The sequence below is a fragment of the Leptidea sinapis genome, chromosome 6 (assembly GCF_905404315.1).
Source record: "Leptidea sinapis chromosome 6, ilLepSina1.1, whole genome shotgun sequence".
Taxonomy (NCBI): Eukaryota; Metazoa; Arthropoda; class Insecta; order Lepidoptera; family Pieridae; genus Leptidea; species Leptidea sinapis.
In genome coordinates, this window is record NC_066270.1 from 2,060,390 (window position 1) to 2,076,408 (window position 16,019).

A 16,019-nucleotide genomic window follows, 5' to 3' on the forward strand; every position below is an offset into this window, starting at 1 on the left:
TTTAAGCCTGATAAATGACCTGATGAATGAGGGTATAGCTCTATATTATTTTCTCAGTCTATTGTGACAGCATAGACGTACTCTCCATTTGTATTCTAAACCTTTATAATTTTTATACACTGTGAACTTTAGTGAACATAGATAATACAAATATCTTAGTGAATACGAATATGTCATATTTATATTGTCTGTGGCTAAATTGAACGATTTTATTCCGATTTTGAACGAATCAAAATGGATGCTGGGTGTGAATGAACTATGTGTTGAAAAACGAACAGCTTTTAACAAAAATTGTGTCGTGGACCCGATGAAAATCGGGTATCCACTATTTATATTTGTATAGGTAGTTATTTGGGCACTTATAAAATAATTGGTGCTGTTCAAGATAATCATTTTAAACAGTTGTCGAATTCGGTAGTCACCGTGTTGTAATGTGTTTACGAGTGTTGCGCTACGGGGCTAGCTTCCCGCAGGTGGCCCTATTAGGATGAGGACTCGGACGGAAATGTTAAAAGTTTATGTGTATCAACGAGTGTTGTGGATTGGCTTGTTGTTGTGATCGGTGCGATATGGATAGGATTTCAGGACTTGAGCTCGTGTTCTGTATGAGCGAGCAGAAATGAAATGCATATACAGGAAGGAACAATCACAACTCTGACAACATGTACCAAAATGACAGAAGAAGTAGACAGAAGACATGGTGTAAATGGTAACAGTGGTAGTAAAGGTATCAGTGATGATGCTCCTCTGCAAAACTCTACTCCCGCGGCGACTGGTGGCAGGCTTAAGTTTTTCAAAGGTCTGTACAGCTGTTATTACAAGTATTTATTTGATTTGAATTAGGTTTCATGCCAAAATCTGCAGTTTTAACTGCTTGATAACTGTTTTACTTTTATCAAATGAAATCTAGTAACTATTTAATATGCATACCCTATCAATTGCTTGTATACATTGTTTATCACATTATTGCAATTATTATGATTTTATTTAATGTAGAAAAGAAAGTTTTTCATGCTCTGTTAAACGCAAAGATTCATTTGAGTGAGCACTTGCCAATTGTTATAGCACAGCTTCTGTGCTATTGTTATGTTTTGTAAGATGCTAGGAGCACCCTAGCGGAACAAGTGTAATCTTACAACAAATCTTTAAAATACCTCTATTGCAATTTGATGGTCATAATTTCTAATTGGCAGATATTGTCTCCACATAACCAATATGTTTTTTTTATACTGATAACCCTTATTTAAAATTTCTTTCTGTGTATTGTTTTTATTGAACTACACAGAAATCAGGGTTCATGGAAATGGAATAAAAATTTATATAAACATAAATGAATAACTACAAAATTTTATATATTTTTGTTAATACAATATTTTTTCTTTTCTCTGTTCTTGCAATGAACTAATATTTCAACAGAACTTTCACACTGTACATCAAAAATTTTTCTCATAGAATTATTTATGCAGAAATATAATTAGAAATTAAAAAATATTAAGGATCACAAATCGAAATAAAAACTATCCTATCTCTCAAGTTGGATTAAACTGCACATATCATGTAAAATTTGATTAAAATCTGTTCAGTAATTTAAGATTTCATGGCGGACAAACAATGAGATATGAAATTTATATATATATATATATACTAGCTGACACAGCAAATGTTGTGTTGCTGATATTAAAATCGCAAGGAAATTAAAAAAAAAATGGTCAAAAAAATTGTGTGGACCACCCTTAACATTTAGGGGGATGAAAAATAGATGTTGTCAGATTCTCAGACCTATCCAATATGGACTCAAACTTTCATGAGAATCGGTCAAGCCATTTCGGAGGAGTTCAATGTTTAACACCATGACATGTGAATTTTATATATTAGATATAAGCCTGTGAATCTCTAACATAGTATGAGATTTACATACCTTGGTATCAAATTCATATATTTTGTTTAATAAATATTATGTGTAATGAAGCATGGCTCCAATTATAATGACTAAGCAAATTATTCTGTAGATTAATAAACAAACATTTGGGCAAGTGTTGGCTATCATGTTTGTATAAACAAAGAACTGGAATCTATCATGTACAGTTACACACAGTAGTGTGTAACTGTACATGATAGATTCCAGTATATTCTCAATTCATCATTCCATCTCATTCCAGTATATTCGATTCAGTATATTCTCAAGATTTCTTATTTGGCTTACTGAAAAGGTTTTTTTTTAAATAAGTTAAAGTTTCATAATAACATAATATGTATACTTTTTATAATATATATTTAGTATTACTATAAATAATATATAATTTTAAAATATAGCCCAGCCACTGTAATGACAATATCCAGAAATAAATTTAACCATTCCATTCCGGGAAACTGATCACGCGGTATGCCTCAGATCTTTGTGATTTTGGCACTCGGGCAGTGTTCTGTCAACATGTTTTGATAGATTGCTTATAATTAGGATGATTTGAGTAAATGTACCTGAAAGCTATTGAAACAAGCTATAAGACCATGCTAAATAAACCATACTATAAATAAAATAAGGGCCAGAACTGGGTGAGGGAATAGTGTGCCATATGGCATACATATGGTTTAAGTGTACCTGAAAAATGTAGTGCCCTGGGGCATTGCCGATTTCGGAAGGTTAAAGTGTTATAAAAGATAGGTTTCATTGTAAACTTACTATAACAACAGTAGAATATTTAAAAAAAATCAGCCAGCATAGACTATTTATAATCTCATAGCAATAGCAATGATACAGTAGAGTATTATAAATTGTGGTTTAAGAAAAATTGGAAAAGTTCCTTGCAGTTTTCAAATTTCCAATATTGTTTTCAAAGCACCTACCACCATATAGTGATCAAGCTTACATCAAGAACAAGTCATTTCTGAGAATTAATTCCTTCTATTGATTATTTTTGGGCACATGACTCTTCATTTATTTAGCTATTTAGCTAATATATATACGCTCAACATACCAAAAATGAAACAAACCTTTCCTCTGTATAATATAAGTATAGTAAGTAATGAAAGTTACTCAATCAAGGAAGCTATCATAATAATGTGTTTATAAATTTTAACCTAAAGTTCATTTTATCATGCTACAGGTTAAACATCCACATATAGTTATAGTTTAGAATGTGACCAGTTTTATTTGGTTCAGTTTGATGGATCCCTAGACAACAACAATTGATGTTGAGCTTTGGTGTTAATGTCTTCAGTAGACATTAGGTCCTTGATCATTTGGAAGGAAAGGGAAGGCCATATACTCAGTACTCTTATAATTAATGCACTCCAGTACAATGCTCAAGGTGCTGTAATCTTCAAAAGCTTTGCCCTATAGATGCCTTAAAAATGTTAAGAAATATTCACATTCACTCATGTCATAATAACCTCAATTTTTTTTTGTGGAATAGGAGGACAAACGAGCGTACGGGTTACCTGGTGTTAAGTGATCACCGCCGCTCTTGCAACACCAGAGGAATCACAAGAGCGTTGCCGGCCGTTAAGGAAGGTGTACGCGCTTTTTTTTGAAGGTACCCATGTCGTATCGTCCCGGAAACACCGCACCAGGAAGCTCATTCCACAGCTTTGTAGTACGTGGAAGAAAGCTCTTTGAAAACAGCACTGTGGAGGACCGCCACACATCCAGATGGTGGGGATGATATCCTAACTTGTGGCGTGTCGTGCGAACGTGGAATTCGGCGGCAGGAATCAGGTTAAACTGCTCTTCGGAACACTCCCCGTGATAAATGCGGTAGAAGACACACAATGAAGCGACATCTCTACGCAATGCCAAGTGATCTAGCCGTTCACAGAGCACTGGGTCCCCGATGAAATAATGAATTACTTACTGCTAAACATTGACATTTTCCATAGTAAGAAGTTAGCATACCTATGATATTGCCCATCTCCATCAATGCCATTTCCTTCAATTTGCCCCATGATTTAACTGTAACAATGCCCTAAAGCAAAGCTTATAATAGAAATGTCATGCTGATCTGTAGTCACTTCAAGGCCTAGGTTTAAATCACTACAGCTTTCTCAGTTCCGGCTAAGCAATAACAGCTGATGTGTATTGGACTAAATATTGAACAATGATGGCATAACTCGTAGTGAAGTAGCGCTATATCTTCAAACAATCATCGCCATTATTGCGCCTTGATACTGCAAGATCCCATACATTAGACAATTTTGTACAAGTTAAAAAAGTTTCTTAATGTAAATCGAGGTTGTTGAGTCCAGTTTACTAGAGTTCTACCCCAGAGGCATACATGGCCTTCCTGTGTTTGGCAGATTTTTTTTTATTGTATATGTATTTTTCGGAACTTACAGAATGCCAATTTCATAATTTAACCTCTTTTTATATCGAGGAAACTGTAGTATGATTCTTCAAGAATGATCCAATAAGTAATAGAAAATTGTTTATAATAGTGAAAAATTATGTTGCCAAAGTACCTACATATTTTAAATGCCTTTTTTTTATACTGTTACAGGATATGAAAATTGGATATATTGTTTTGAGCCATAGAAAAATATATAGTCCTGTTGTTTGGAAACGAGAATAACCCAAAAAAATGCGAGAAACATAGGTGAAATAATTATTTCGATTTTTATCTCCCACATGGATCGCGCTAGAATACTTAACCCACCGGAACCCATATCAAAATTATGTATAATATATGTATTATATTATACATGTTTTATCTACCGTGTGCTTAAACAAGAACAAGGCGACCAAGAATTCGTATGCACCATGATAGCTTCTTCGCCCAAGACGAACAATCCGTTACAACTACAAAAAACAACATTTTAAAAGTAGAACTCAAACCCGATTTGATTATCTTTCTGAAAATCAAAGCCAGAAGAAATACCGGGAACGCTCCTGTGGTTCCTTTGGTTTTGCAAAAGAATGTGGGCCGCGGTGATCACTTAACATCACAAAACTTAAAAATCGTACGATCGTTTGTCATATTTTTCAGCATGTTACACACACGTTAGCAATGGCCCTCGTGTTATGAAAAGTGGTTTAGAGAAAATTAAGAAACGATATATTTTCTATTTATTTATAGCCTCTTGAATTCCGCAGAAAATTATTTATTAAATAAATATATGTGTAATAAATACAAAATGTGCTACATATTGATAGCTTTGAAGTCGGTACCCTGTTTTATTTGATACTTTTCAGTTTTTGAAGTCGGTTTTTTTAAACCTAGTTTTTTTTAGTGTCCCATAAATGTGTCAACTTGTTGTAAAGATCAATAGTTCTCGTCCAGGCCTCTGGCTGCTTCTCCTTCGCCATGTCTCGCTATACACTCGCACCAACACTGCGGAGTGCGCTGAAATCGAACCCGATTTCGCCAGACACGCACACTCTGATTACGTTTCCTAGACGATAATCGGCCTAAAATTGTGAGCTCGCCCGAACCAATTTCTGAGTTAGGGGTAACAATAATAATGTTTATGAATTATCTACACACGAGGTAATTTAGGGTGCTTCCCACCACGTCTCCGATATTGCCTCTGATGTTAGAGTTGTGAGTAGACGCCTTAATAGAATAATACAATTGATACTATGATAATAAATGATAATCGCATAATAAATCTTCGTATAATAAAACACGATAAATTGTCTAATTTATGGGTTCTGCAACACTTCAGTGGGTCTAAAATAATATTAAGTATCCTATTACTTTACTTAACCCAATTAAATTGTCTGTAATTTTGTCGCTAGTTTTATACCTGTGACTGGTAATACTGTCTGGAATAAAATAAACTAGGCTTATAGACTTGCATCACGTGTCATTAAATAAATTAAAAAAAAAACTAAAATTAATCAATTTTTTTTTACTTCGTTTTATTTATTTAGAGCATTGGTAACAAGACCATCAGCTCAAACCAAAATACAATAAAAGAACAATATTTTCAAATACTTTTTCAATATATTCGATTACAAGAAAACCCCCTTTAGGGTTATGGGTAAAATAATTCGTGATGTAGCCAAATGACTTCCTTATTTCTATTAATCAAATTTATTATAACTTTTGTTTGCGAGTGTATTAGGTAAATAGAACAAGGCAATACAATATACTGGCAAGTGGAAGCATTATCATGAGTCAACAATATGTTAGGAAGAAAATATTTATTTGTGAGTTTATAAAGTCTATCTGTGTGTAATAATTACGTTATCAGAAACTATGAGATACAATTTAAAACATACAACATACAACAAAAATAGTCTCTTGCTGTTAGACAACCGAAGATTTTCTATACACTCGCGGCCTTGCGCTAAACCTGCACAATACAACGCTGTAGGGAAGATGTTCAACTTTCTCGCATGCGCGCGCTAAACCTGGACGATACAAAGCTAGTAGCGAAGTTGTTCTACTTACTAGCGGTTTCATGTGCTTCATGCTACGTTCTCTACGTTCTCACTCTATCTCAGTCGGTCTCAATCTTCATCTCCTTCTTGGATAAAAACGTCCCACATTTTCGTGGCACTTTATTGGCACATATAGACACTGGATTTAAAAATGATCCCAAATTCGTTCTCTGCACCCTCGAAAACCTCGGATTCGATACCCATATTGAAATCATAAATTTGCACGGCTGCCATCTTGAATCTTTAAAATGACCTAAAATTCGTTCTGTGTACACTCGAGAACCTCGGATACGATATCCATAATGTTGAAATCATAATTTTGCGCGGCAGCCATCTTGGATTACCATTTAAAAAAACCTGCACCATACAAGTAGGTAAGATGTTCTACTTACTAGTGGCCGCGCGCTAAACCTGCACGTTACAAGGCTAGTAGGGAAGCCCGAGAGTAAGAAATATTCTTTCTCAATTGGTGTCAATCGCTCTCTGAATAAAAACCTCCTCTTCTTGAACAAAAACGTCCCACATTTTCGTGAGGCCCTATTGCGTTTCGTTCGTAAAAAAATTACCCTCATGCGCCTAAAGAAGTTTCACTTCAAAAGTTAAAAAATACAATTATAACCTTAAATATTTCTCGTATCTCAGATGTCTCTCAGATCTTTTGTATCACTAAAATTGTGAAAACAGGATGTGTGTACAAATGACTTCTTTTACTACCACTATTTTACATTATTACACAATATTTAAGAAAAGATACGAAAAAATAGAAAATAAGAAGATAGGTAGGGAGGTAGTGTACTCAGTGGACGTAAACGTGTGTTTATTATCATTACAATTACTAATCTATATTTCTAACACCTGACCACTTATATTTTTACAAGCATTATAACTTTCAAGAACTGAATCTGTGTATATTGCAAGACTACTATGTTATAAAACTTAAAACATTCATTTGCTATTTAGATGTTATAAATTGTGATGTGCAGATGGGAAATTCATACTGGAGTTGGTGCGAGGCACGGCGCGGGAAGGCGAGCGCTCCGGCTGGGTGTCGGTGCCGCGCAAGACGTTCTGGCCGCCGCCCGCGCCGGCGCCCGCGCCCAGCGCCTCGCTGTCGCTGTCCGACGACAACTCCTCGCTGCACTCCTCCCCGTGCACCTCGCACCGCGACCACTGCTGGAAGCAGCCCAGCCCGCGCCGGAACCTGTCCAAAGAGCTCGCCATGTACTACTGCAGGCCCTCCACGCTGCACTCGGCGCTCATCAGCGGCGCCGCCAGGACCAAGCGGCGGCGACCGCACGACACCACCCACCAGGAGCCCCTACCCAACGGCACGCTCAAGAAAACCCCCAACGGAATCTGTGACGCCAAACACAACGGCGTAGCTTCACCGGAGGCCGCGGGCTGTAAGCAGGAAGATGTGGTCGACGGACCGCTAGAGTCGAAAACGAAGTCCGATGGCGACCGATGGACAGAATCGGATCGGGAGAAGTACTACCATATGAAACTCAAAAAACCATATCAGTATCATAAGTTAAGGGTTTATACAAAGACAAAAACGCCGACGAAACGGATGGAGCTCGCTCGGGTCATAGATAGGCTTCGGGAAAAGTTGTCGTCGCTTCCCGTTCTAGTGAATGCGAAATTGGCGAACTGTCGACAAGAGCACATGATGGTGTCGCCCCGCAAACGAATCCTGAGGGAGATGGAACGCGTCAGCCTCGAGGACCAGGTGACCAAGAGGCGAGCCAAGACCGTGCCGGCGTTGAGCACGGCGTCGTACCCGTCGCCGGCCGGGCCGAGCCACACGCCGCAGCGAGCCGAGCCCGCTCGCGCGCAGAACGGCGCCGCGGGCCGGCGCGACCCGCCCGTCACCAAGAACGTGAGCAGCTACAGCATCCACTCGCTGCTGAGCATGGGGGACGAGAGCCCCGCGCGGCGCTCGCCCGACGCCAAGGGCTCGCCGCACTCGTACCCGCCGTCGCTGAAGACGGAGTCGCCGGGCAGCGCGCGCTCGCCCGACCTCAGCCCCAGCCCCGACGGCTACCGCTACCGGTACGGCGGCGGCTCGCGCGACTCGCCCACGCCGCCGCAGCGCGCCTACGTGTCGCCCGGCTCGCCGTACGCGCGGCCCGCGCCGCCGTACCGCGCGGCGCCGGCGCCGCTGCCGCTGCCGGTGGCGGTGGCGGTGCCGCGCGACGAGTGGCCGCCCTACGTGTACCCGTACGCCTACCCGCCGCCGCACCTGTACCGCGTGTCGGCGCCCGCGCCCGCCGCGACCGCCGCGCCCGCCCACTGGATGCACTACGCCATGTCGCCCGGCACGTGGCCGCCGCTCGCACATCCGCTGCTCACGGAGCACAATATACTGCCTAAAGAAGAACCCACCTCAGGTGAGCTCACTTGATAGTTTCATGGCGTAATACACTTCTGGACACATCTAGTTGCCCACCTTAGAGTTTAGGTTTCTATGGCCCCTACCTAAATATGATTGCTAGATTGAACAAAAACTATTGATGCAGTTTTAAACCTGATACATTTTACCATCTTTTTCGATCATATTGTTTTAAATTTGAATTCAGAATACCACACCACATGGAGCTACGCTAAACATGTCGGGTATGCGCCGTAATGAAGGCAGTTTTTTGTATAAAAAACATGTTTTATCAAATAAAGGTTTAATTTAATAACGCGTGTTGCCTCCATGGGTATCTACGACAGCTCTCATACGATTAGGCATAGAGTTTATCAACCGCTCTATGAAATTTTGAGGGATCATTTCCCATTCCTATTCTATGGCAATTTTCAACTCCTGCATCGTCTGGGCAACTGGCTGACGAGCCCTACACAACCCCAACACGTCTTTTTAGCTCGTTCCATATGTGCCCAATCGGGTTCATGTCTGGGCTTCTGGCTGGCCATTCCATAACTGTCATGTTCACACCCCGAAGATATTCCCTGACGATGCCCGCCGTATAGGCTCTTGCATTATCATGCATAAAAAGGGAATTTGGGCCAACATAGTCCGCGTGTGGAATCACGTGAGGTTCTAAGCACTCACGAATCTACCTTTCAGCATTTAATGTTGGCAGCCGTGGTCCCGTAACAACCTCAAGTTGAGTTTAGCCGCTCGCGGATATACCGCGCCAGACAGTCGATGAGCCACCGCCATAAGCAACCCTCTCTTCAAAGCAGCATTGTGCAAAACGCTCTCCCTTACGCTCCCTTACGTCGGTAGACCTTCTTCCTTCCATCATTGCCATGTAATGCAATTTTAGATTCATCAGAAAAGAGTACACGGCTCCAATGCTGCTGAGTGCAATTGAAATGAGTGCACGCGAAATGAAGGCATGCTGTTCGGTGGGCGCGCGTTAGTTTGGGGCCATTAGCTAGCTTGTGTGGTACCTAATCGCGTTCTTTTAACCTTCTCCGAACAGTTCGAGGGCTCACAGATACTCCGTGGAAGTCGCGAAGTTGGTTTTGTATCTCAATGGAGGTAAGGTGATGATTTCTCAAGGTGGTTGGTGGTTTCTCTGGTCGTCACGATGAATCGATTCTGCCTTTCAGTTGTGGCCCGAGATCGTGGCCTTCCTTGGCGACGAACAAAGCCGCCAGTCTCTAGGTACCTCTGATAAATGTTTCGAACCGCAGATCGAATTAAATTAAGTTGAGCACTCACATTTCTTTGGCTGTGTCCGGCCTGGATAAGTGCCACAGTTTGGGCGGTGACTTCAGGCGCAGTATCCATAGATTATTGATAGAACCTCGCCTTAATGTTAAGAATAAGTAAATCAAAGAGAAAAATCACACTTTCAAGAATTAAATCCAAATAAACCAATAAAATAAAGTTTTCTTGGTATTCGATTGTTTGATATATCAACGAAAAGGCTCCAAATTGTCTTTTGTTTCTTTAAATTCTGTGTTCGAAATTCAAAAAAAGACGATTGAATGAAATTATGAATGTGCCAGGTTCAAAACTGCATAAAAACTTTTTGCTCGACCTAATATAAATTTTTAAGCTAGCTCCAAACGAAACTGGAAATGCAAGGTGTGCCAATAGATGTGTCCAGAAGTGTATATATCTTCTCGTTGTCTCGCTTAATCAAAACATAAGGTACTTTATATTGACCGAAAATAACTTACCCAATACGGTAAAACGGAACAATTGGTAAACTTCCATTCGTTTCTCAGGCTGTATCTCCTAAACAACCGGATCAACATTCATCTTTTTTTTTCTAAAATACGATACTGAAGTCTTCGATTTTATGAGCGGTTGGAGGTTGAATAAGATCTGTTGTTAATTGACTTCCGAGCTTTCACAAAATACAAAATCTGCATTGAAATAATAGTTATTCATTCAATTATTCGGTTCCTTCATTCCCAAAGCAGATTATTAGTAAGAATATATTGAAAGGATTGCCTGTTGAGTCAATATTGAATTCTTTAATCTTTTTATCAACGAGGACACATTAGTGGCCATTGTTCCCTACGAAACGTTTTCATCTATTTAATTTAGACTTTAACAACGATTTAATTAGATAGATCCAATAGATCAAAATATTTTTCAAATAAGATCAATATCACAATAATATTCACTCTGTTTTTTATATATTTTTTTTGCTAAATGCTAGAGTATTTCCTTCAAGTGTTTAACACTTCTTAATCATAACAAAAACAGATCTAACATACAAATCCTACAACAATTAGCTACCCTCCAGTTCGTTTCGCGCCCGCATTATGCCGACAATCGTCGCTTTCCTTTTCCTTTTATTAAATGATTTTCTCAGATCTAAATTATATGGACTATAGATATAAAATATGGACATTTTCCCATAATAATATCATACAAATAACTAAACAAAACAACTCTTATTATCTTTCTTTCGACGAATCCTGACTTCGTTGAACGGAAAGCGATGATGTTACAGCTATATTGCAAACTAATTATCATCAATAAATTGTCGAGGCTACAAACATTATAATTTGCTTGTAGAATGTCAAGATCTTGAAGTCACGCAGAAACGGTGTAAATATCGGCCAATAGATTCGTGAGATAATATAATTTACATTGTATTGTCCATTGATCTAAATATAATGTCGCGTGCTGAGATAATTTGTTTGTATTGTTTCAGATTTGCCATTAAATCTGTCCAAGCACTGAGCGGAGCGTGCGGTCCGTCACTCGCGCACGACTCACGATTGCAACTCGATCCTCGATACTATGTCGAACGTTACAACTTCCCTTAGTAGGGGCATGGAAATCTATATTACATCTAGATATTGTTATAAATAGCGTTGTATTATTGTGCCCAGAAAACTTTTAGCAAGTAACATAATGTAAAATGCCTATTCCAAAGTAAATGATATTCACTTTTACAGGAATTCGTGACAAAAAAACAGACAGTCCACTTGAAATTAGCATGAGTAGGGATGTTCCTACTCACTTATGTAAGTGTATCAGAATACATAATATTGTGCCCATAGTGTAACAAGGTTTATTTTATAACAATATTTATCTGTGCTATGTATTATAGCGCGACCATCATTGTATATAATAACAAAAAAAAATAAGTTAATAATAGTTCCAGTAAAACCGGAGTATCTAAGAAGAGTTACAATATAATTGTGGCGTTGCCTGTTCATGTTTCCTAACGTACATTCCATTATTGGCGGTTGTTGAGTCCAAAAATGAAATCCCACCTAAATTCGTTTTATATGTCTACTGTAGTCTGCAGCTGTACCGGTATTATATTAAGAATTAAATGAATAATCAAACAGTATATTTTTATATAAATCATGATTTCCGGGTATACTCGCCTGAAAGTCTATTTACAAAGTTATATAAGATAAATATTAGTGAAAATTCACTATTTTCATAAAAAATTGTATGCAGAGACGTTTTGTATTTTCATACGTATTATTTGTATTGCAAGTTGAATATATTAATATTGGCTATATTAGTGTTAAGATGAAGAATGACTTTATGTGACAGTTAAAATTGGTATGACAACCGTGTCTACTCTTGGATCGACTATAGCGGCAGCAGTGTTGTGTGAAACAAACCTTACGGCGAAAATAGGCAGCAAATATTTATCGTACAATTAGTTTAATACAGCGAGCTCATAGTAGGGGTTACATATGTAGGGTTTGTCGCAAAATATATCTATCGGACAGTGCCTTGATACAATGAATTTATTAATGAAAAGTTGGGTGATTTAATGTTTCTCATATTATAAATACAAAAAAAGTTGGGTAACAGGCGGTTTTGAGAGGCCTCAGGCAGTGCTTCCATCCGAGCGCTTTGTAATTCCGTAGTAAATGACGTTCGATCTCATTATTTAATATAGAAATTGTAACGAGATAAAGACTACAGCTTTTGGGATCAAATTTGGATGAGTGTTTATGTAACATATTATTATAAAATAAAAGACATTTGTATATATATCATAGTTCGAGCATGGTGTATCATTGCGGAGAGGGGAGTTAGCTTTAGAGCATTAATCGCTTATTATTATTGGTAAAAGTTTATACCCTCAAATAATAAATATAATAACTGTACAGTATTTTTGTATCGAGTATTTGATGGAGCAGCGAATTTGTCGCTGCTCCATGGTCGGGGAATGAACGACACGGGCGTCTCGCGACCCGTGTTTGAGATTAAATCTAGAGATAGTTTTCTGCAATTATAAATGGGGTTATTGTATTATACGAGTTAAACGATGTTAAAGGACTGACTCTCATGTAATATTAATTAATGGAATTGTATAAAATAGTATAGTCCGTGGCCTACTTTATGGAACAGTGTCCGCCAACAAAGTTGATTTAGTATAACATAGCTAGGTGTAACGGAGGTCGCTCAATTTGCTCAGTAAATAACACAGGCATTAGAAAAAGCAGACTCAACTCGTAACAAAAGTTGTTTCCCGACATCAATCAATAAAACGTCTATTCAATTGAAAAGTAATTTTATAAATTGTTACCGATTATTTTACTACTGCGCTCTTGAATGAGTAAACTTTCATATAAGTTTCTCAGATAAGAAAGATTGTTAAGAATGGTGAGAGCAGTAAACACTGACCTGTATCAATACCACTGGACAAGCTTTTTCATATGTTTGACAGCAATTTTTTGTGCATATTTGAAGCGCCACTGGCGAGCATCCGGAGAACTAATTTTGACATAATACAAATGGCTGCGAAGGAACGTAAAATACTCTGAAGTATTTTTGCATTTTGAATTAATTTCGTTCGTTTTCCGTGTTATATATACTTCAAGAATCAACGTAATAAGTACACAATTTTTACTTGGAAATAGTTTCCCATCATCTATGGATGTTTGCTGGGGTTGTCATCACTAGTTTTAGTACCGTAGACTCTCGCTACATGGCCAACAGCGCCAAAATGGGGAATATCAAAAAGCACAAAAGCACTTTGACAGCCGCCAGTCCAATGGTATATAGTAGAGGTCAGTGGCATTAATAGACAATAAAATGGATCCGTCATACACTCAAATGTCAAAAACGTTCAGTCTGCTTTTTTTCTTGAACAGTCAATCTATTGTCGCGCCGTCCACGGAGGAAACTGCGTTTTTAACAATAATGTATGTTATTCGTCCATTTTGGGTTCCTGCTTTCCAAATATTAAATATAAAACCTTTGAAATGCAGAAATTCGAATGTGTAGCTATACTGAACCGTGTCGATGAAGTTGTTACAGATTTTGTGTAGAAACTGGTATTATGAAAGTTGTTCAATTTGTTATATTATGTGAATAAATATGATAAATTGATTAGAAATTAATCGCTCCAACAAACCAATTTGTATTAGATTTTTACGTAATTTGGCCTTATCACGTAACCTATAATAATGTATAAATTTAAGATATTAAATTATTTTTATGTATCGTTTAGAATGGATCTAATTAATTTTAATTCTTAAGTAACTTGCTAAACAAAATCTTTTCCGACGACTTTATCTAGCACAAGATATAATGTAGGTGTATTCTGTAAGTACAATCTTTTAAATCATAAAAAGTACGCGAGAGTGCCATCGAAATGAACATATTATGCGATTTGTTATTTATTGTACCTATTAATTTAAAAACACAGTTTACTCTGTCGCAGGCTGTAGCCGGTGTTGCTATAGTAAATATTATATATTTTTCTACTCAAAAATATACTTTTTGAAGAAAACTATGACTATGGTGACGCACGTGAAATTCACTTAAAACATATTTATGCGGAATAATAGTTATTATTCATATTAAGATGTAGTTATGTACTCGAATAAATATAACTTTTTAAACATGTGTTTTTATTTCTATTATGTTCCTTTATTTGGTGTTACAAACAAATAAGGATTTTGTTATATCTATTGATTATTCACTAGATGGTTTGCAGTGTTTACAAGTTAGTATTTTTTTTTGTTAAAAGGTACCTACCTTTTAAAAAAATATACAAGTTGAAGCAGTTGGTTTGGAAAAATGATGATGAGCACGGATAGGGGAAGGACATAACAGATCTGATAAAAGTTCACAGTGCTGGCAAGAAATGTTACATTACACACATGAAGCACAATTCAGACGGAAAACTATGTTAAAAAATGTCGTACCAGATGGCATTTCTTCCATCGCGTTCATAACATGTACAACAAAGTTGAAATTTTTGACGTGACAACGTCTTATAATTCGATAGAGCCGGCTGCACGCACGAAAAAACATGACTCATGCGGCGTTACCTCGCTCTGAGGCGTTCCATGTAAGGCTTGAAGTGCAAGCGAGAGCGCGGAACGAGCTACAAAGAAGCACAATCGGCCTTTGCGTTCGGCAGCGTTCGACATCCGTCTCTCTCCTACTTGAGTGAGCGATGCGTCTGTATACTATAGTACATTTACATGTTTTGATCGAGTATCAAGTGCAATGAAAATTGCTCAACGCACATTTATACTTGTAAAAACTATTAAATTGTAAAAAAAATGACAATTGTATTTATGCGTACAAATAAATCTAACTTGATCAATTTCATTGTGATTTCCAATTACCTCCTTCTCTATATACATACAAATCTATTAAACAAATGAAATTAAAATTTTCTTTTGAAAAATGATACCCTTCTATCAGTATTATCTTAAGACGTTGTCACGTTCAACTATCGTCAGTAAACCGACTTTACAGACAACCATTTTTTTACTCGATGGGCGTATGACTCGTGTAAGTCACTCCACAACTGCGCGTTTTGCAAGAAATTTCTTGTTCGCACATCCCCTGTGGAATCGATTACCGCTGCTGCCTTGACTGTTTCTGCCGCTGTTTTCACGAACCCGTACGACCGGCCGTTCCCAATATACTATCTACAGATGGAGATAAATTACTACCTTCTACTCTTAGTAATTAGCTGTCAATAATAATTAGCTGTAAATAATTTGTTAAATACTGTCGGCTGTAACCTGTCATCCCACGACCTTGTGAACTTCCATCGTGTTGCAAAGAGAAACCAGGAGTCCAACCGACCTCGTTCCATTATCGTGAAGTTGGCGAGTCCCCTTGTACGTGACTCAGTATTAGCTGCAGTGAAAACTTTCAACAAGACTCACGAGAAAGATAAACTCAATACAAATCACCTGGGACTTGTTGGAAGCAAAAAACCAG

General features: G+C 38.0%; 1 protein-coding gene across 1 annotated transcript; it reads left to right on the top strand.

Annotated features, from left to right (window-relative positions):
- The first annotated feature begins 233 nt into the window (after positions 1-233).
- LOC126964867 (protein hairless) lies at positions 234-14,677 on the top strand. Its single transcript, XM_050808187.1, has 3 exons — positions 234-799; positions 7,363-8,769; positions 11,509-14,677. Exons 1-3 carry the CDS (start codon positions 625-627, stop codon positions 11,535-11,537), a joined length of 1,611 nt encoding a protein of 536 aa, XP_050664144.1. The 5' UTR covers positions 234-624; the 3' UTR covers positions 11,538-14,677.
- Positions 14,678-16,019: the final 1,342 nt, after the last annotated feature.